The 19,208-nt window shown below is 37.5% G+C and overlaps 5 protein-coding genes and 4 non-coding genes across 9 annotated transcripts; 8 read left to right on the forward strand and 1 right to left on the reverse strand.

The window, feature by feature from the left end:
* Positions 1-1,019: 1,019 nt before the first annotated feature.
* Positions 1,020-1,816, reverse strand: LOC135438373 (cecropin-1/3-like). The gene is made up of 2 exons (XM_064696669.1): positions 1,279-1,816; positions 1,020-1,217 (listed from the first exon to the last, which is right to left on the reverse strand). The coding sequence occupies exons 1-2, from the start codon at positions 1,375-1,377 to the stop codon at positions 1,125-1,127; spliced, it is 192 nt and encodes a 63-aa protein (XP_064552739.1). The 5' UTR covers positions 1,378-1,816; the 3' UTR covers positions 1,020-1,124.
* Positions 1,817-4,558: 2,742 nt separating this feature from the next.
* LOC135438440 (cecropin-2-like) lies at positions 4,559-4,973 on the forward strand. The gene is made up of 2 exons (XM_064696767.1): positions 4,559-4,722; positions 4,784-4,973. The coding sequence occupies exons 1-2, from the start codon at positions 4,624-4,626 to the stop codon at positions 4,874-4,876; spliced, it is 192 nt and encodes a 63-aa protein (XP_064552837.1). The 5' UTR covers positions 4,559-4,623; the 3' UTR covers positions 4,877-4,973.
* A 2,799-nt stretch (positions 4,974-7,772) lies between these two features.
* LOC135438422 (cecropin-2) lies at positions 7,773-8,198 on the forward strand. The gene is made up of 2 exons (XM_064696744.1): positions 7,773-7,938; positions 8,005-8,198. The coding sequence occupies exons 1-2, from the start codon at positions 7,840-7,842 to the stop codon at positions 8,095-8,097; spliced, it is 192 nt and encodes a 63-aa protein (XP_064552814.1). The 5' UTR covers positions 7,773-7,839; the 3' UTR covers positions 8,098-8,198.
* A 3,618-nt stretch (positions 8,199-11,816) lies between these two features.
* Positions 11,817-12,222, forward strand: LOC135438450 (cecropin-2-like). Its single transcript, XM_064696778.1, has 2 exons — positions 11,817-11,982; positions 12,044-12,222. Exons 1-2 carry the CDS (start codon positions 11,884-11,886, stop codon positions 12,134-12,136), a joined length of 192 nt encoding a protein of 63 aa, XP_064552848.1. The 5' UTR covers positions 11,817-11,883; the 3' UTR covers positions 12,137-12,222.
* A 1,006-nt stretch (positions 12,223-13,228) lies between these two features.
* RpS7 (ribosomal protein S7) lies at positions 13,229-15,426 on the forward strand. Its single transcript, XM_064696841.1, has 4 exons — positions 13,229-13,380; positions 13,663-13,830; positions 13,895-14,227; positions 15,190-15,426. Exons 2-4 carry the CDS (start codon positions 13,663-13,665, stop codon positions 15,271-15,273), a joined length of 585 nt encoding a protein of 194 aa, XP_064552911.1. The 5' UTR covers positions 13,229-13,380; the 3' UTR covers positions 15,274-15,426.
* On the forward strand, positions 14,290-14,428 carry LOC135438801 (small nucleolar RNA psi18S-1377). Its single transcript, XR_010437937.1, has one exon. It is a non-coding gene; the product is annotated as a small nucleolar RNA psi18S-1377 (small nucleolar RNA).
* LOC135438799 (small nucleolar RNA psi18S-1377) lies at positions 14,441-14,583 on the forward strand. Its single transcript, XR_010437935.1, has one exon. It is a non-coding gene; the product is annotated as a small nucleolar RNA psi18S-1377 (small nucleolar RNA).
* LOC135438798 (small nucleolar RNA psi18S-1377) lies at positions 14,636-14,778 on the forward strand. The gene has a single exon (XR_010437934.1). It is a non-coding gene; the product is annotated as a small nucleolar RNA psi18S-1377 (small nucleolar RNA).
* LOC135438800 (small nucleolar RNA psi18S-1377) lies at positions 14,811-14,953 on the forward strand. The gene has a single exon (XR_010437936.1). It is a non-coding gene; the product is annotated as a small nucleolar RNA psi18S-1377 (small nucleolar RNA).
* Positions 15,427-19,208: the final 3,782 nt, after the last annotated feature.

A 19,208-nucleotide genomic window follows, 5' to 3' on the forward strand; every position in this document is an offset into this window, starting at 1 on the left:
TCTGGAGGTGCATGCTGTGAATCCCATTGGATCGATTTGCGGGCAGACTCTTCAGTTGACGCAGCGCCTACAACTTCAAGAAAGAAAGAGAAAGTTTTGCTATCATAAACAAATAATATCAAATATGTGTAATTATATTTATAAGATATATATATATACATAAATATATACCAATATGGAATATAAACATATAATCAATCTCCAAATTCTTAATTTGGCATTAAATCCAGTTCAAGAATCGAAGTAATGCTTGGCGTTCTTTAACGTAGCTAGTCGTGGGATCGATTTATATTCCAAAATTCTACATCAACCTCTTTAAAACCAACATCAAGCCCACTTTCAGTTGAAATTAATTCCACAATGCCTGCTTAAATTAAGCTCATTACTCATAAAACGGGCTAACATTAAGTAATCCAGGATAGAAAATAAAATCTTATAAAATGTTTTTTACTTAGCTTAAGAAAATTCAGACTTAAAATAAATGCTTTTATCTGTCTTTGATCCATTAGCATAGTTATAATGCAGGTTCTTCGAAGTACGCAATGACATTTGTGAGAGAGAATATTCCATTTAATACCTTCTTTGCCAGAGTATAAAATTGAGTTATTATTTATAATTATTTATTATTTACGGTATCAAAAAATAACCCTGACTAATTACTTGGCAATAAATAATAAACATATTTTAGCAACAAAAAATTAAAAACTTGCAAAAAATAAATAAATAAATAATAAATTAATAAATTTAAAGCTCATCGAAAAACTTTCCGATAAGCAAAGGAAAAACTACGAGGCTGGCAAAAAAAATTATATATTATGAAATGTTTGCTTTTATTTTTTATTAATGCATATTATATGTATCAAAATTTATATAATAATATGTCATAATGTTGCATTTTATTACATAAAAAAATCAAAAGCTGTTTTTGGCATTCTTTTCGTAGCTGCATCCCAAATGAAATAATAATCGTAAATATAATTATGGATGCCATGAAACTAGAAAAAATGAAACCAACAAAATTTTAATGTTTTCTGTTAAATATATTTAAAGTTATATTTTTTACTTTAAAACACTACAACTAAATAAATAATTTTGTAATAAATAATCATAATTTGTCCATAATCTTAGCCTCTGGCCGTGGCGGCCACATTCGCAGCCTGTTGGGCAATACCCAATCCCTGGATGGTGGCGTCCCGAGTGTGCTGGCCAATGCGTTCCTGTAAAGGTAAATCTTTATAAGTTTTTGTTTATACTAAAAAATATGATTTATAGACTTACAATTTTCTTCCCAATCTTCTTCAACCAACCAGCCTCGGATTGACCAAAGCTGATGGCCAGAATGAGCGCAACGAAGATGAAGACCTTGTAAAAGTTCATATTGAGTTCTGGTATTGAATATTTTTTGGAAACTAGGGGCTGGGCTTTGGCTGTTGCTGTGGTTGCAGATGCTGAGCGACTGATGACTGATACGCCCAGTCAGTGCCTCTTTTATAGCTCATATAGCTCTCCGGCGCTGATAAGTCTCGCACCGCAAAGACAAAACAGATCGTTGGGGCTCGGGGATTTTCTTTTTGAACAGACAATTTGTGCTTCCCGCTAGCAGGGTTTGCAGAATAAACGCAAGGAATAGGCAGGTTATTGGAATTTTGTTTACACAAGTTTGGATTTTGAGAGTTCATTTTCAGACAAAGTCAAGTTGCGGATTGGATATGAGACAGTATGGTATGATGTTCAAACTTATTTTAACTTAACACTGTCTATAGCCAGAGGAGTTGCAGACGTCGCAGCCACATTAGCTTCCAGTTGTACCAGACTCTGAGTCTGGCTGGTAGCACCACGCAGATTCTGGCCAACGCCTCACTGGGGGAAGCAAAGGTCATTGCCAATCTTCTTCAACCAAACAGCCTCGCTATGGCCCAAGCTGATGGCCAGGATGAGGGCTACAAAAAAGATTGTCTTATTGAAATTGGAAATTAATAGGCTAAGACTGTAGCTAGCACCATCCCGATTATCAAATAACTATTGATTAAAATTTAAAACAATTAATTTGTTTACCAAGCTGCGGCAATTCCGATACTCGTTTCATTTGCCCAGCTTGAAATTGTTTGCAAGCATAATATTTGGTCTGGGCTAATTGCAATCTAGTGCGAATCGAGAAAACAACTGTACCCGTGTCCATTGCCACCTATTAGTGGGCGTGGCAGCTGGCACACTATCAACCACCAAATTATGGAAGAAGGCAACGAAAAGCGACCCGTAGCAAAGACAACAAATGAATTAAATCAACGAAGGCAACGCCGAGCACAAGGCTAGCAGGAGCAGGATGTGCCCATTGTCAGGATATGCCACTAATTTCCTTAACAAGTGAAAACGCTTTACGCTTCTGGGTTTTGACTTTAGCCAAGAGCCACAACAGTTGCCAAGTGTTGCCCCGCCAACGCAGCCCTGCCCCCAACCACCTCCACCCTGCCGCTGCATCCGTCTGCCAAAAAGTATCTGCTGCTGCTCTACTTTCCGGATCTGCGGCGGCCTTTTGCTAAAATGTAAATAAAATCGCTTGAATTAACCGCTGAGTGACAGGCGCAGCCAGCCAGGCACTGCGGGCATCTCATAACAGCCCCAAACACGCAGACCCCGACCATCTAGCTGCGACTCCGACTCAGCCACAGACTCAGACAGACTGGCATACTGGGGTATATTCCTGTAAGGGACTTTAAGCGTCCAGAGAAGCGTAAATAAGACAATAAATGCAGCTGGTTTTTTGTTGCTGTCATCTATTTGCATTTGAGAGGAGGGTATTCAAATGCAAACATCTTTTAAAACCAGTTAATATCATAAGAGTACAGCATAATATATTCAAATGTAAAATATGTATCAATTTTGCTGTTATAAATGTTAGCTTTATAATAATAATAAATATATAAACCATATATAATCTCTGCTGGGGTAAACACAGAATCATTTGCAAGCTCATAAAAGGGAATAAAAATTAAATAAATGCAATTTATTGGGGAATATTAACATAGCAGTCGGCAATTATAGATTATATTATAGATTATTATACTGTGCAAATGTTTGCCCAAAGAGTTGACTGTCTAATTAAACAGCGCACAACACGAGTTAATTAAGATCATAAAGATATGCGGATTGGCACAGTAAAAACTGCAGTATAGATAGTAATGGAAGGTGGATTTATGTATATACATGAGAGCTTCTTTATAAGTTTATCTGTTACGCTTAAGGGCCTATGACAAGTCTCTTTGTGCCAGGTCTTACAAGCGCGGAGGTGCACAGAGGGAGAACTTCAGGGTCAATTAAATATACTATGACTCTCTCTCGATATGGGCACCCAAGCGACATGTGTATAAACATGCATACAATTATACTTCCCGCGAGCTTTATTGTCTTTTAAGCGGAATCCCTTTTATGTATTGTATAGATTTACTTAGCTGGTATCTGAATATCGCGGGGAATTTTTCTTTGAGTCTGCCCGCAAATCGATCCACTGGGATTCACAGCATGCACCTCCAGAGCAGAGTAGAGCAATCGACACAACAAGCTGATAACTATGAAGAAACGCTGATAACGCGCTATGGCAACAGAGAAACAACAACACCAAAAACAACAACATTAACCACAACAATAGCAACCACACCTGGTTGTTTTTTACGTGTTTGCTCACTAAACTGATCCGTCATTGAATTGATCATATTATCAGCTCGATCGGGTCAGTGGCATATTCACACATTTTGAATACAGTTGTAGTCGGAAATCAGGAAGCAAAAAAACCTACGCGAAATTTCATTCATAAATTGATTTGTAGTAAGAAACGTTTGTACTTCACCCAATTTTTTAGTTGTGTCCATTTCATGACAAACATGTTTGGTGGTTACCCGACAAATCCACTTCATATGACAATTTTATCTGTGGGGCTAATTAAAAAAGTGCGGAAATACCCAAGATTTTGGCTTTGCATCTTATATGGCAAAGCTTTGTTGTGCGGATTAGAATTTTTATACTGTGAATCCATTGAAAATAGATAAGAAAGGGTATAATGGGCTTGTGTAAATGTACGTAACAGGCTGAAGGAAGCTTTTTCGACTCCACAAAGTATATATAGCTTCAATCTACCTTGGACTTTCTGACCATGTCTAGAAGTTTAAAAGAGTTAGATACGCAAAATTGTTTAATCTTGGTAACTGCAGCTCGGGTATCTTACAGCCGAGTATCTAATAGTCAGGCACTCCCGGCTAGAGTAACTGTTTCTTGAATAATTATTTAGAATTTATAGATTTTATAGAATTTATTACATATATAAGAAGAACATACTTTATATCAGTCATTTACGTTTAAATGGATCATAGAAATATTTTTTACGGCATATTTTACCACTCTCACCTTACTTGCCTTTGATCCGTGTACTTTTTCGCCGAACAAAATCCCCTCATGCATCCATCAATTGCTGAGTATTGCACAGCACGGCTTATCAGCATCGGGGAGCTATATGAACTATAAAAGAGGCAGTGACTGGTCGTATCATTCATCAGTCGCTCAGCAATTGCAACCACAGCAATATCTAAAGATCTTCTATTTTCCAAGGAATATTTAATACCAGAACTCAATATGAATTTATACAAGGTCTTCATCTTCGTTGCGCTCATCCTGGCCATCAGCTTGGGTCAATCCGAGGCTGGTTGGTTGAAGAAGATTGGCAAGAAACTCGTAAGTCTTTCAATTAAATTGTTGGTATAAACAATTACTTATAGAAGATTTAACCTTACAGGAACGCGTTGGCCAGCACACTCGGGACGCCACCATCCAGGGATTGGGCATTGCCCAACAGGCTGCGAATGTGGCCGCCACGGCCAGGGGCTAAGATTATGAACCAATTATGTTTATTTATTACAAAATTATTTATTTAGTGGTAGTGTTTTAAAGTAAAAAATATAATTTTAAATATATTTAACAGAAAACATTTAAATCTCTTGGTTTCATGGCATCCTTAATTATATTTATGATTATTATTTCATTTGAGATGCAGCTACGAAAAACGTCTAAAAACAGCTTTTAATATTTTTTATAGGAAAATGCATCATTATGACATATTATAATATATATTTTAATACATATAATATGCATTAACAAAAACTGAAAGCAAACATTTCATAATATATAATTATTTTGCCAGCCTCATAGTTTTTCCTTTGCTTATCGGAATTATTGATATTGATATTGATTTATTATTTATTTATTTATTTTTTGCAAGTTTTTAATTTTTTGTTGCTAAAATATGTTTATTATTTATTGCCAAGTAATTATTCAGGGTTATTTTTTGAAACCGTAAATAATAAATAATTATAAATAATAAGTCAATTTTAGACTCTGCCATTAAATGGAATATTTAATGGAATATTCTCTCTCACAAATGTCATTGCGTACTTCGAAGAACCTGCATTATAACTATGCTAATGGATCAAAGACAGATAAAAGCATTTATTTTAAGTCTGAATTTTCTTAAGCTAAGTAAAAAACATTTTATAAGATTTTATTTTCTATCCTGGATTACTTAATGTTAGCCCGTTTTATGAGTAATGAGCTTAATTTAAGCAGGCAGTGTGGAATTAATTTCAACTGAAAGTGGGCTTAATGTTGGTTTTAAAGAAGTTGATGTAGAATTTTCGAGTATAAATCGATCCCACGACTAGCTACGTCAGAGAACGCCAAGTATTAGTTCGAATTTCGAGATGATAATATTCCTTATTGGTATATATTTATACATTTATATCTTATACATATAACTACAAATATTTGATATTATTTGTTTATGATAGCAGAACTTACTCTTCTCTCTTATAAGTTTTATCATAATTATTTTTTTATAAATGTTTATTGTATTGGATCAAAAACAGCATACATTTTTGTTACAACACAGTTGGCTTAGGTGATTTTTCACCAAGCCTGTTTGGGTCCTCAGGCTTTATCGAGGAGAGACTCTGGGGCGTCTCCATATGGCATATTCCATCATAGCCCGGAGCTTTAGTCCCAGGAAGGACTTTGACGACGTTGATTACCTCCTCCATGCGGATGGGCCCGATAGGTGGTGACATCTGAAGCGGATTCTCCAACGCTCGAGCTCTTCTGGGGAGGCCAAATCGAATGGTGAAAACCGTTCCTTCAGTTGCCTGACGAAGGTGTCAGCTTGCCCTTCGTCTGTAAGGCAGTATGTACCATTGTGGCGAAGAAGATAAACGGTTCTACAGGGTTGGCGTCCACGTCTCATGGGTGAAGCCCACGTTACCAGCCTCAGTAGAGTCTTTCACAGTCGAATATTGGTGAACACGACTAGCAATGCTCAATTGCGGGAAGTGAACCAAGTTACTCCGGACGGGGACAGCGCAGCCGCCACTAGCTGAGCGATTTTGAGTCCAGTGTACAGGGTATGCCTCGAAGTCAGAGATTCTGGGGAAAGTAGGACCGCTGGTTCTATTTTCTGACAGCAGAAATATTCCGATTGCGTGTTTTTGTACTAGGGCCTCCAACGCTAGTACTTAACCTGAAATGCCAGTCGCATTCCAGATTAGCAACTTCAGTGGTGTGTTCATTTGGATAGCAACGCGGTTAAAAGGGCAAGGATTTGCATACCCAAAACCTGCTGTTGGTATGATAATTATGCAAAGTTATGAACACACTATTGATTGTAATCGCAGGCATCAACTCAATTGGCAAAATCCCTCTTGACTTCAGTTTTAAGCGCTGGTGCAGCTGAAGAGTCTGCCCGCAAATCGATCCACTGGGATTCACAGCATGCACCTCCAGAGCAGAGTAGAGCAATCGACGCAACAAGCTGATAACTGTGAAGAAGCGCTGATAATGCGTTATGGCAACAGAGGAAAAAAAAACAACATTAACAGCAAAAATAGCAACAGCACCTGGTCCGTCATTGAACTGATCATATTATCAGCTCCATCGGGTCAGTGGCATATTCACACATTTTGAATACAGTTGTAGTCGGAAATCGGGAAGCAGAAAAACTCGCGAAAGATTTCATTAATAAATTGACTTGTAGTAAAAAACATTTGTATTTCACACAATTTCTTGGTTGTCTATTTCATGACAAACATGTTTGGTGGTTACCCGACAAATCCACTTCATATGACATTTTTATCTGTGGGGCTAATTAAGAGATGTCGGAAATACCCAACATTTTGGCATTGCTTCTTATTTGGCGAAGCTTTGTTGCTTGATGTGTAAAATCTGGGCGGGGCTTAGAATGGATTTTTATGGTCTACATCCATTCAAATTGGATATGACAGGGTATATATATAGTATATTTAAATAATAGGTTTATGCAAACTTAAGTAAAAGGCAGAAGAAAGCTTTTTAGACTACATAAAGTATATATATTCTTCAATCTTGTATTGGGTTTCTTACCATATCTTGAAAAAATTATCCATGTAGTTGGATTTTTGTAATTTTTGGATGTTGGAAACGGCAGCTCGGCGCTGAGGCTCTCCGAGCTTGGCATATCTCTTGGGTTTCACTCAGAATCGACAGTTTTATAGGTTTACACAATTTAAAAAAAATTGTCACAAAGTTTTTTAAATGACTCCCACCTTACTTGCCTTTGATCTGTGTACTTTTTCGCCGAACAAAATCCCCTCGTGCATCCATCAATGGCTGAGTTTTCGCGCTGCGGGGCTCATCAGCATCGGGGAGCTATATGAGCTATAAAAGAGGTACTGACTGGTCGTATAAGTCATCAGTCTATCAGCATCTGCAACCACAGCAACAGCTCAAATTCTCATAGATTCCAAGGAATATTCAATACCAGAACTCAATATGAACTTCTACAAGGTCTTCATCTTCGTTGCGCTCATCCTGGCCATCAGCTTGGGTCAATCCGAGGCTGGTTGGTTGAAGAAGATTGGCAAGAAACTTGTAAGTCTTTTAATTAAGTTGTTGGTACAAACAATTACAATTACAATTAAAAATTAACCCTTACAGGAACGCGTTGGCCAGCACACTCGGGATGCCACCATCCAGGGATTGGGCATTGCCCAACAGGCTGCGAATGTGGCCGCCACGGCCAGAGGCTAAATTTATCGACAAGTCATATTTATTTATTAAAAAATTATTTACATAGTTGTAGTGTTTTAAAGTAAAAAATATAATTTTAAATGTATTTAACACAAAACATATACATTTTTATTATAATCCTGGTTTCATGGCATTCATAATTATATTTTTTTTGGGGATAGGGGAGGTAGCTACGAAAATAATTCCTCAAAAAAAAGCTCACAAAATTAATAAATAGAAAATCTATTATTATCATCTACTGTAAGTATTTATTCTAAAGACAGTAGTATGAATGGTAAAATCGCTTAAACATTACTTTTTCTAGCCAGCCTCAATGTTTTTATATTGCTTATCGACAATTTTTTCGGAAAGCTTTTACTTTTTTGCTTAATATTTTTATTTGTTAATTTTGAGCACGTTCTCAATAAAATTAGTTGTTTTTTAAATATGTTTATTATTGGCAAGTAATTAGAAACGGGTATTTTTTGTTACCATAAATAATAAGAATTATTAATAATAATTCATTTTTAAAATCTGGCATCACAGAAATTCATACATTTAGGTTTTTTGTCTTTGATAAATTTGGTTGCAATTACATTGAAATTCACAATATTTCGCAAAAGTGGCTCGAGCGAGTAAATGTTCTCTTTTTTGTATATAATCAATAAAGCAACTATTTTTAATATGAAATAATTTACTTGAGTTAATGAATGTAGAATAGTAACCTATAAGTTCCCGCTATTTTACAAAAAATGAACTTGCATTAGAACTGTGTTAATGGTTCAAAGCTAGATAAAAATGTTCACAATATTTTCCTTTACTAGTTATAAAATGTCACGTATTTCATGTTTAAATCGTATCCAAATTAGCCAAAGTATATTCTATCCTGGATAACTTCGATTCTTGAACTGGGTTTAATCCCAAATTTTGAATATTGAGATTGATTATATTTTTTTATTCGTTATTGGTTTCATCCCAAGCCATTATTAATTAAAGACTGTTCGTGGAACAAAATATTTTCTTTCTTGATTTACTTATTATACTTAAATATATATATATTTATTTTACATATAATCTCTATATATAAAACTGTTTGTCCTGACTGACTGACTGACCGACTGACTGACTGACTGATTGGTGATCAACGCACAGCCCAAACCGTAAGAGCTGGGAAACTGAAATTTTCACTGTAGCTACCTTATGTGATGTAGGTGCACGTTAAGACGGAATTTCGGGCAATTCCACCCGCAAGTGTGCAAAAATCGCAAAAACGTTTGTATGTAACTTTTTTGTTTACCATCCGATCGGCCTCAAAACTTATTTTCAAAGATCTTTGTTCAAATTAATTTGAGGGGTGTTTCACACTTTTAGGAAAATCCGTTCCTCCTTGGTGGAAATGGTGGATGACCTTTTGTGTTCAAATTTATTTCCAAAGATCTATAAGAAAAATCATTTGAGACGTGTTTCATATTTTTCGAAAAATCAAAACTCCTTCGGTGGAAAATGCATTTCAAAGATTTTTTTGTTGAATTTTAAGTTTTGTCCGATTTGTATAAAAGATGTTTGATTCCCGTCCGATCAGTTTCAAAATCATTTTCATTTTTTCTCTTTCTCTTTTATAAGTTTTAATGAACACATTATTATGAAGAGTCTGCCTGCAAAACGATTCACTGGGATTCACAGCATGCACCTCCAGAGCAGAGTAGACCAATTGACGCAACAAGCTGATAACTGGGAAGAAACGCTGATAAGATGCGATGGCAATAGAAACAAACAACAACAACGACAGCAACAACAACAACATTAATAACAAGAATAACAACCACACCTGGTCGTTTTTTAGGTGTTTGCTTACTAAACCGATCCGTAATTGTCATATTATCAACCCGATCGGGTCAGTGGCATATTCACACATTTTGAAGCAGAAAAACCCGCGAAACATTTCATTCGTAAATTGACTTGTAGTAAAAAACATTTGTATTTCACGCAATTTCTTGGTTGTCTATTTCATGACAAACATGTTTGGTGGTTACCCGACAAATCTATTTAATATGACAATTCTATCTGTCAGGCCAATTAAGAGATGTCGGAAATACCCAACATTTTGGCTTTACATCTTATATGGCAAACCTTTGTTGCGCGTTGTTTAAAATCTGGGCGGGGCTTAGAATGGATTTTTGTACTCTGCAAAAATTAACAAGTAAGAGGTTATAGTCAGGAGCTCCCGACTAGGGGATCCCTAAACCCTCTTCTTCCAACCGGCGATAGGTATAAAATGAAAGATACTTGATATATATATACTATTCTAGAAGCTACAAGTTAGGTGACCCTAGCTCATATTATTTACCGAAATTGCCCAAAAAAAAAGGATTTCGATATCGATTTTTATCAATTACTTGGAAACGGGACAAGTTATCGAATATCGGAAACAAACCCGATCTGCGCAGGGACTAGGAGGACCTACAGCTAATTTGAAGTCTCTAGCTCTTATGGGTTCTGATGTCCTTGCGTTTATACATACGGTCAGACGGACGGACAGACAGACGGACATGGCTAAATCGACTCGGCTATTGATGCTGATCAGGAATATATGGGGTCGGAGTCGCTTCCTTCTGCCTGTTGCATACATATAAATACAAATACATTATACCCTTTTTACCCATTTTCAATGGGTTCAGGGTATGAAAATGAATATGAAAGGGTAAATGTATGAAACAGGCGAAAGAAATCTCTTTTAATTCCATAAAATATATATATTCTTAAAACTAGTCTAGGCTTTCTGATTATATCTGAAAAGAGCTAGATACACAAAAAATGTGAAGTTCTTTTTAATTTCTGAATCTTAGTTACGGAAGCTCGGGCCGAGCACAGGGTATCTTATAGTCAGGCACTCCCGAGTAGAGCTTAGCTTAGCTTGTTATTTTTCTTGCAAAAAAATAAAAAAATTACTCCAAATTGACAGTTTTATAGAATTGCATATACTTAACAACATTCTTTACATCAGTCACTATCGAATTTGCCTGACTTTGCCCGTAGAACGTTTTGTGCTAAAAACTTTAGATACTACCTTTCCACTAAGTACACGCCCGTGGAAAATTGAAATCTACCCATCTTGATCCTTACTTCTATTAAAAGTATATTTTAAGTGCATCTAAGTCATGTTATTATTGCGGTGAGAATCTTGAAGCTGAAGAATAATTTTTAGTTTTTAAAACCTTTGACCCGCATTTGTCTCCCAAAAACGTACCAAATAATTCCTGACATTCGAAATTTAGTTTGAGGCCGATCGGTTAGTAAAGAAAAAACAAAGGTTTTTCGCGATTTTTTCACACATGCGGGTGAAATTTCCCGAAACCCCGTCTTAACGTGCACCTTCTTCACATAAGATAACTAGAGTGAAAATTTCAGCCCCTAATTCTTACGCTTTGGGCTGTACGTTGATCACCAATAAGTCAGTCAGTCGGTCAGTTTGTCAGTCAGTCAGTTTGTCAGGAAAAAAAGTTTAATAAATAGAGATTAATGAATAAATGATAGATTATATTTTTTACTGCCTACTTTACCTCTCTCACCTTACTTGCTTTTGATCCGTGTTCTTTTTCGCCGAATAAAATCCCCCGCGCATCCATTAATTGCTGAGCTTTTGCGCTGCGAGGCTTATCAGCATCTGGGAGTTGCCTGCTCGGATTGCACGAGCTATAAAAGAGGCACTGCCTGGTCGTATAAGTCATCAGTCTATCAGCATCTGGAACCACAGCAACAGCTCAAATTCTCATAGATTCCACGGAATATTCAATACCAGAACTCAATATGAACTTCTACAAGGTCTTCATCTTCGTTGCGCTCATCTTGACCATCAGTTTGGGTCAATCCGAGGCTGGTTGGTTGAAGAAGATTGGCAAGAAACTTGTAAGTCTTTCAATTAAATTGTTTGTATAAATAATTACTTATACGAGAATAAACCTTACAGGAACGCGTTGGCCAGCACACTCGGGATGCTACCATCCAGGGATTGGGCATTGCCCAACAGGCTGCGAATGTGGCCGCCACGGCCAGGGGCTAACCCATTGAAGCATGCGGTTTTATTTATTTATTAATAACAATTAAATGTAATTAATGATAAGGCAACAAAAATAATAGAAATCTAACTTTTATACCTATAAAAATATACTTTAATGTAGTCTTTTATATATTTCTGTTTAGTTTATTACATAGCATTTTTAATTTGCAAACAATTAAGCAAGTTTTTGTCGGCTGCAATCGACTACGCAATACTCTATTCACCTTGTATTTTCCAATTAAGTCCATCGAAAGAAGTCTTTTTGATAATTGTCTAAATAAGACATAAATTCCAAGCAAGACTTTAAGACTTGAAAATTAATATGTAAGACTGCAAGTTGGATTTTGCTTTGTATTATGTGATTCTCATAACATTAGAAACCTTTCTAGCCCCCTTCTTAACATTCTTAATTCCAGTCCCAGTATGTTGCTTCGCTTTTTCATAAAGAGCAGTAAAATGCCTCTTAAACAAACCGACTTCTTTAGAACCCATGCTGATGTGCAGGATGAGACAAAACACGAAGAGTACCATGTACGATTTCATTTAGAGTTCTGGTTGAGAATGTTCCTTAGATTCCGGGTTCTTCGACTTGAGTCAATGATTTTGCTGTAGATGATGTAAGAGTCCATTATTATTCGTGCTTCGAATGCAAATAAAGCTGTTATTATTTGGCTGGATAGTTAATATCCCCGTTTTTCCCTCATTTAGTACCCAAACATCTCACAGACACTGCACAGCGTGAATTGTCTGTGGACTTTTTTATAGGCCACAAATTGTAAATAGAACTGCAATTATCTTAAGTAAAGCATCAGCTACAAAATAGTGATAACATTAAATTTTCATTTAAATTCAATTTGCAGCTGGTTTGTCCACAGCCAACAAGAAAATAGGAAAAAAAGTATGCACAGGTGATTCAATTAAAATCAAGAATAAATAAATTTTTCAATTATTTTACTATTTAATACCAACATTTAGTTGCATTGCTATTTTTTAACAACCCTCCTTTTTAGTCTAAATTCAATATTACCATATAAGACTTTTACTTTTCTGTTTAAACATTTTTCAAATTTAATTTAAATTTTAAATTTGTCCCATTCAGCTGTGCGTTAGCGCCATCTAACGGCAAGCGTACAACACGAGCAGTTGCCGCCAACTTCACGTGAAAAGCAACCCTGCATGCCGATGACGTTTTGCACAGTTCAATGTCACATCGTTGACTTCCTTTCCTGTCAAAATAGTCGACAAAGGTTGGTGTACATTTTCTATGAACGCTTTGAAAAAGCTAAAAAACCGGTGCAACATGCAACGCAAAGCCAAAAATAAATGGCAAACAGAGTTAACAAAATGCTGCCAATTATTGTGGTACAAATTGCCAAGTGAAAACCATTGAAACGAAGTCGATGCTCAATGATTACAAAAAAGGTTAAAGACGACTGAGTTGAGAGAAAAGTTGGCTTGGCGGCGTTGTTGTGTATTGTTTTTCTCGCAGCTCTGCCACATTTTTTGAACGTGCTATCAATCATTTGCAGATGGCTATCGGCTCAAAAATTATCAAGCCCGGCGGTGCGGACCCCGATGAGTTCGAGAAGTCGATTGCCCAGGCGCTCGTTGAGCTAGAGGCCAACAGCGACCTTAAGCCCTACCTGCGCGATTTGCACATAACCCGTGCACGCGAGATTGAGTTTGGCAGCAAGAAGGTAAGTCGTAGCTATAGTTTTAGCCCTCAGTTGCCAGTTCTAATCCTTGTCTTTGTGTGCGCAGGCCGTCATCATCTACGTGCCCATTCCACAGCAGAAGGTGTTCCAGAAAATCCAGATCATTTTGGTGCGCGAGCTGGAGAAGAAGTTCTCTGGCAAGCACGTTGTGGTCATTGGCGAGCGCAAGATTCTGCCCAAGCCAACGCGCAAGGCGCGCAACCCGCTGAAACAGAAGCGCCCACGCTCGCGCACCCTGACGGCTGTGTACGATGCCATTCTGGAGGATCTGGTCTTCCCCGCCGAGATCGTTGGCAAGCGTGTCCGCGTCAAGCTCGACGGTTCTCAGCTGGTAAAGGTGCACTTGGACAAGAACCAGCAGACCACCATCGAACACAAAGTGAGTGCCGCCAGCTGCTGCTGCGACATAGGATTAGGATAGGATCTAATTTAAGTTTTGCACTGTCCCCGTGTTATTTGCGGCACGTTCACAAAGCGCCGTGATTGTCAAAGGGGACGCATAGCAATTTGCCAATAACTCGTTATTGTGCGCCATTTACGCATCCTTGCGGGCCCACATCTCCATATATTGGCTATATTTTTGTTAAAACTACCGTTCTTGTGTTATTCGCTGAATTTTTATTCTCGTTCAGCGATTGTCGAACAGAACGCAAAGCGAACTCCAGGCCAGTTTACTCCACATTGTAGAGCCTTTGAATGCCTCGGCTTCTACATAACTACCCACTCGCCACATCTATTCTTAAGTTATTTAAGACCCCTCTTAAAACTATTTTTCCGATAATACCCACCGTTCTTGTGTTATTCGCTGAATTTGTATTCTCGTTCAGCGATTGTCAAACAGAACGTATATTAAACCCCAGAACAGTTTACTCCACGTTGCAGAGCCTATCAATTCCAAGGCTTCTACATAACTACCCACTGTTCACATGCACATTAAAATGCAAGCCATATCGATATACGCACCGTTCTTGTGTTATTCCCTGAATTTATCCCTCTAATCAGAGGATGTCAAACAGAACGCAAAGTGAATAACAAGCCAGCTTACTCCACGTTGTAGAGCCTATCGATACCAAGGCTTCTACATAACTATCCGCCGGCCACATGCATACCAATCTCAGTTTTAAGCTCCCGCCTATTTGCCTCCCGAGCACCGTTTTGTGCCTGGTGCCTCGGGACTTCCTATATCGGCGGCAAATAAATCGGACTTGTTCAGCCCACTTTTGCTGCAGCTATTCATGTTGCAACAAAAAGTTGAAACGTCTGACAAATGTTTTTTATTTTATTATATATATTTTACTCTAGAGAATATTGTTACTAATTTCTATATTTTGTGCTCCTCAGGTTGATACCTTCACATCGGTCTACAAGAAGCTTACCGGTCGCGATGTTACCTTCGAATTCCCAGACAACTACCTGAATGTCTAAAGGTGTTCCACTGGCAATGTCGTCGTCGTCGCGCTGGTTCAGTTCAACAAGAAATTCTGTCGTACAGAAGATGCGTTTTGTTTTTTAACATGAGCTGAAAGAACGCAACGTCAACTAAATAAAACAGTAAACATTTTTAAAAATTTAATTAAATTATTGTTTAAATTGAACGCATTTGAATATGTATAAGATGCTTACTTGCTGAAACATGAATTGTAAAGTAATCCTGTAGAGCAACAAGTCATTATAAGGATAACTTTTAATACGAGCCTAAATTCACGCTGTCATCTACTTTGATGTGCGTGGACTTCTTCTGATTAAGAGCAACCTTAAAAGGCCTTCGCTATACTCCCACTCTGACTATGCTCCTCACTCCGACGCCGTGTGTGAAACATCCTTTTGTGCACCGCCCGCCCATTTCCCTAGGCGACAAATTCCAAGTGGGGGGTGTGAGCGTGCGTTTAATTAAAAGTGTGCTACGCATATTTATTGGATTCACTTTGTAACTTTTTCATGAGGCATCCCCATCTCCCACAAGCACACACACGCACTCCTAGTTCTTGAACAAGCAATTGTGGTAGCGATGCATAAAATCCTTGCCACACATGTGCGAAAAGGGGTTAATCCTGCGGCTGGCGGGTTTACTTTTCCGCTCGACTCGGCTCATTTACATGCGCCGTTTGTAATTACAAGACATGTGGGAATCGGTAATAAATATTTAGAATAATCATGTGAGTAGTGGGTAGGAGGTGGGGCATGGTTAGAGGGTGGGTGGGAGCTGGTGGTGGCTTGTTACACAAAAGGATTAATGATTTATACTACCGGAACAAGAGAAAGAATCAAACGAATATAGAAGGTGGCTTAATTGATGGCTACATGGCTTCGCAACTGGCTTTCCTGGCAAAATTAAATTAGTGCACATAATATTCTGCAAAAGTGCGTAAAAGGGTACGAATCGAAAAGGCTCATTTAAACGTCGTACTTATCCGAATTATAGTTATTTAGTTTTTTTAAAAGTATAATTTTAATATCTCTTCTAAATAATGTTGGAATACGATTTTGATCAAATTTGTCTAGATTTGTAAGGGCTTTGATTTTTTGTATCCCAATATATATACATATTTTGTTTTTGTTTTTGTAAGTGCCAATCAGAACTCAAATGTGTTCTATAATGCTCTTGGTCATGTTTGTGGTCGCCAGGTTTGTATAAAGTATTAAGATCCCAATATACTCTATAAATTTTCATAAGTCGGAAAACACATATATTTCCTATGACAGACTTTTTAGCCAATTTAAGGTTATTTAAAGTTAATAATAAAATTGGAATATCTCAGGTAGAAAAAGGTCAGCTCTTCAATCAAAATAGCTATTGGCTTTCGCACGGATGAATTATGGCATATCTTAATTTGGTAAATTTTACCAAATTGCAGTCAAATTTTAATACCAATCTATGCTACAGACTCTTGCTAGTTCAAAAAGATATGTCGGTTTAACACCGAGCTATAGTCATGACACATGTATATACTAGGTATACATACACATGTACACCGTATATTATCCGTCTTTCCCAGGTCCATGTCCCTCATTTCAAACGGATGGTAAATAAAAGTGGTTTGTAACTATTTTCCAACTATATTTTTACACTTTGTGTTTAAATTTCCAAAAACCTTGCACTTAAATTACATCTGATAACTACAGATATAAGTTTAATCAGTCAGTGCAAAATGTTTTGAATATAATTCGGTTTGAAACTGCACTAAATTATTTCTGATAAACTCACCTCAATTGAAACTCACCGCATTGGGTGTGTCTTAACTTATCCACGCAGCATGGGCATCAACCATTGAAAGACGGATAACTATTAAGTAACACTTGACTATAGTTCGTAAATCAACTGACTGTGAGATACTCTGGTTTTCTGATCAAAAATGCAAAATAATTCGAAATACACAAAATTATTTGAAAATTCTTAGTAAAGGAATAAAAAAGCAACAACTAACGATACAGTTTCGATCAATTTGAACGGATTTGGAGTAAGACCAGAAAAGAGCAAAAAAACCAACTTGTATAACTTGTATCTACCATTACGTTTGCTTTTAATTTCTGAAATTACAGTCCCTGGGTTACAGACAAAAAAGTAGACCACAACAAACCGCGTTTGTTGCCATTTTCATATTCGATTTGAGTCAACAACGAAATCACGCAATACAATAATTTCAAAATGAATTACTGCCAATGCCAGAAAAATTGTTCTTCGAAAGAAAGTACACTGAAAACTCGCATGGGTGGACGCTTTGAGTTTGTTCTGCTTTTGTGTTCTTATATTTCCTTTAAAAAGAAAAGCTAAAAATATTTAAAAAATAAGAGAAAGAAATGTACGAATATTCATACAATTATAGGTATATTCCAATATTTTCATTTAAAATGAGAGGCCAATTTAAAATTTCTTAAAGATTTCTTTTTAACAGTTTTAAGTCGAATATTCGTAAAATATTTTTCAAAAAGATTTTGATGGTTCTTTTCGTGTTAAAATGATGTAAAAGTGTTGGCTACACAAAAATTATACGGCTGTTCGTTCGGCGAGCCTTCACTGTACTACCAGGCGTATCCAGTGCAGCGAGCTCCAGGACAAGGTCTCACCCTCGCAATTAAGCAGGTATCCAGGTCACAACAGGCGTGGACAGGCCAATATTGTTGTTGTAGTTGTTGCACTTGTTGTTGCCGTTGTTGTCGTTGCCGTAGCTGTGTGTTTTGATTGATGGTCTGGCAGACAGATAGGCGGGCAATCCCAGGTAAGGTGGCCGACACATTCGATTATTGTTGTACACAATTACAGTTGGACGATTGATATCTTTTACATGCCCGCCAAATGGCGCCATTGTGTCAAATCTATTATTTATGTGGCCCTATTGCTAGCAATGCGGTTTATCATGAGGTTTATCATTGGGTCAGTTCAGCAGCTGGCCTTTATATGAATAAGAGGAATAAAAGGATTGGCTAAGGCTCCAGTGACGCATGCGCCGTTGTTTATTAACTTAGCATTCATTAAAATTCACACACACAGACACACACACACAGTCACGAACAACCCACCCACACAGCCACCCATTCACACACTCAGCTGCTTTGTGAATTTACAGACACTTTGTATGTTAATTTTATTTGGCATGGCGGAAACTGTTTATGGCTCTCATCCAGCTCCAGTTGTCCTTCAGTTGTGTCCTGTCTCCTCGCTAGGGGTTGATGAATTATCGACTATGTTGGCCAGAAATTATGTCATCGCATGTTGCTGTTGTTGGCAGCGCTCGACCCATGACTCATCTTTGTTTGCTGGCGTAAAGTACTGCCCGAGATAGGGCTAATGCACAAACACACACATACATATAGTTACAAATCTTATCAGCTTGTCAATGGATTCCCGAGTGTGATTGTCCCCCACAATTACTTCTTTCGCGTGTTTGCTCCATTGCACAGCTGTATCAACAATACCCACTTTGGTTGGGGGCTGCTGCTACTCAAAGAGTGTGCGGAGCGCGAAAGGGGGCATGTACGCCCATGTTCAACGCCCATGAGTACTGCACCAAAAGTACGTGCCTTTTGCGGCATATACGTATTTGCTTACAAAATAAAAACAAAAAAGAGAGCTAAAAGCGGTATTGCCCGACTAGCAGATACCCTGAAATCCTTGGCGTGCTTTCTACTATATATACACACACAGAAATACACATACATACATACACTGGCACTAGACTGTGCACTTTTTTTTGCCCTTCCCTTAGCACCTCACAGTGGTAAATTCAATAACTTCAGTTTTTACAGTCTGATTTTTATTATTATTTCTGGTCTAAAGGTTGGCATACAAAAGTGTGTACATACTGAAGCCTACACGTCTAATAATTATATATGTACGTATAGGTATGACCCGGAGGTCAATT

This window comes from Drosophila montana, unplaced genomic scaffold, assembly GCF_035044405.1.
Source record: "Drosophila montana isolate Dmon_TW-CO22-7 unplaced genomic scaffold, ASM3504440v1 contig_3848_1, whole genome shotgun sequence".
Taxonomy (NCBI): domain Eukaryota; kingdom Metazoa; phylum Arthropoda; class Insecta; order Diptera; family Drosophilidae; genus Drosophila; species Drosophila montana.

Excerpts from the sequence above, each read along its gene's own strand:
- RpS7 (XM_064696841.1), top strand. The coding sequence starts at position 13,663 with ATGGCTATCGGCTCAAAAATTATCAAGCCCGGCGGTGCGGACCCCGAT. Across the intron at positions 13,831-13,894 it reads TTGAGTTTGGCAGCAAGAAG|GCCGTCATCATCTACGTGCC; the intron begins GTAAGTCGTAGC and ends TTGTGTGCGCAG. Across the intron at positions 14,228-15,189 it reads AGACCACCATCGAACACAAA|GTTGATACCTTCACATCGGT; the intron begins GTGAGTGCCGCC and ends TGTGCTCCTCAG.
- LOC135438373 (XM_064696669.1), bottom strand. The coding sequence starts at position 1,377 with ATGAACTTTTACAAGGTCTTCATCTTCGTTGCGCTCATTCTGGCCATC. Across the intron at positions 1,218-1,278 it reads AGAAGATTGGGAAGAAAATT|GAACGCATTGGCCAGCACAC; the intron begins GTAAGTCTATAA and ends TTACCTTTACAG.
- LOC135438450 (XM_064696778.1), top strand. The coding sequence starts at position 11,884 with ATGAACTTCTACAAGGTCTTCATCTTCGTTGCGCTCATCTTGACCATC. Across the intron at positions 11,983-12,043 it reads AGAAGATTGGCAAGAAACTT|GAACGCGTTGGCCAGCACAC; the intron begins GTAAGTCTTTCA and ends TAAACCTTACAG.
- LOC135438422 (XM_064696744.1), top strand. The coding sequence starts at position 7,840 with ATGAACTTCTACAAGGTCTTCATCTTCGTTGCGCTCATCCTGGCCATC. Across the intron at positions 7,939-8,004 it reads AGAAGATTGGCAAGAAACTT|GAACGCGTTGGCCAGCACAC; the intron begins GTAAGTCTTTTA and ends TAACCCTTACAG.
- LOC135438440 (XM_064696767.1), top strand. The coding sequence starts at position 4,624 with ATGAATTTATACAAGGTCTTCATCTTCGTTGCGCTCATCCTGGCCATC. Across the intron at positions 4,723-4,783 it reads AGAAGATTGGCAAGAAACTC|GAACGCGTTGGCCAGCACAC; the intron begins GTAAGTCTTTCA and ends TTAACCTTACAG.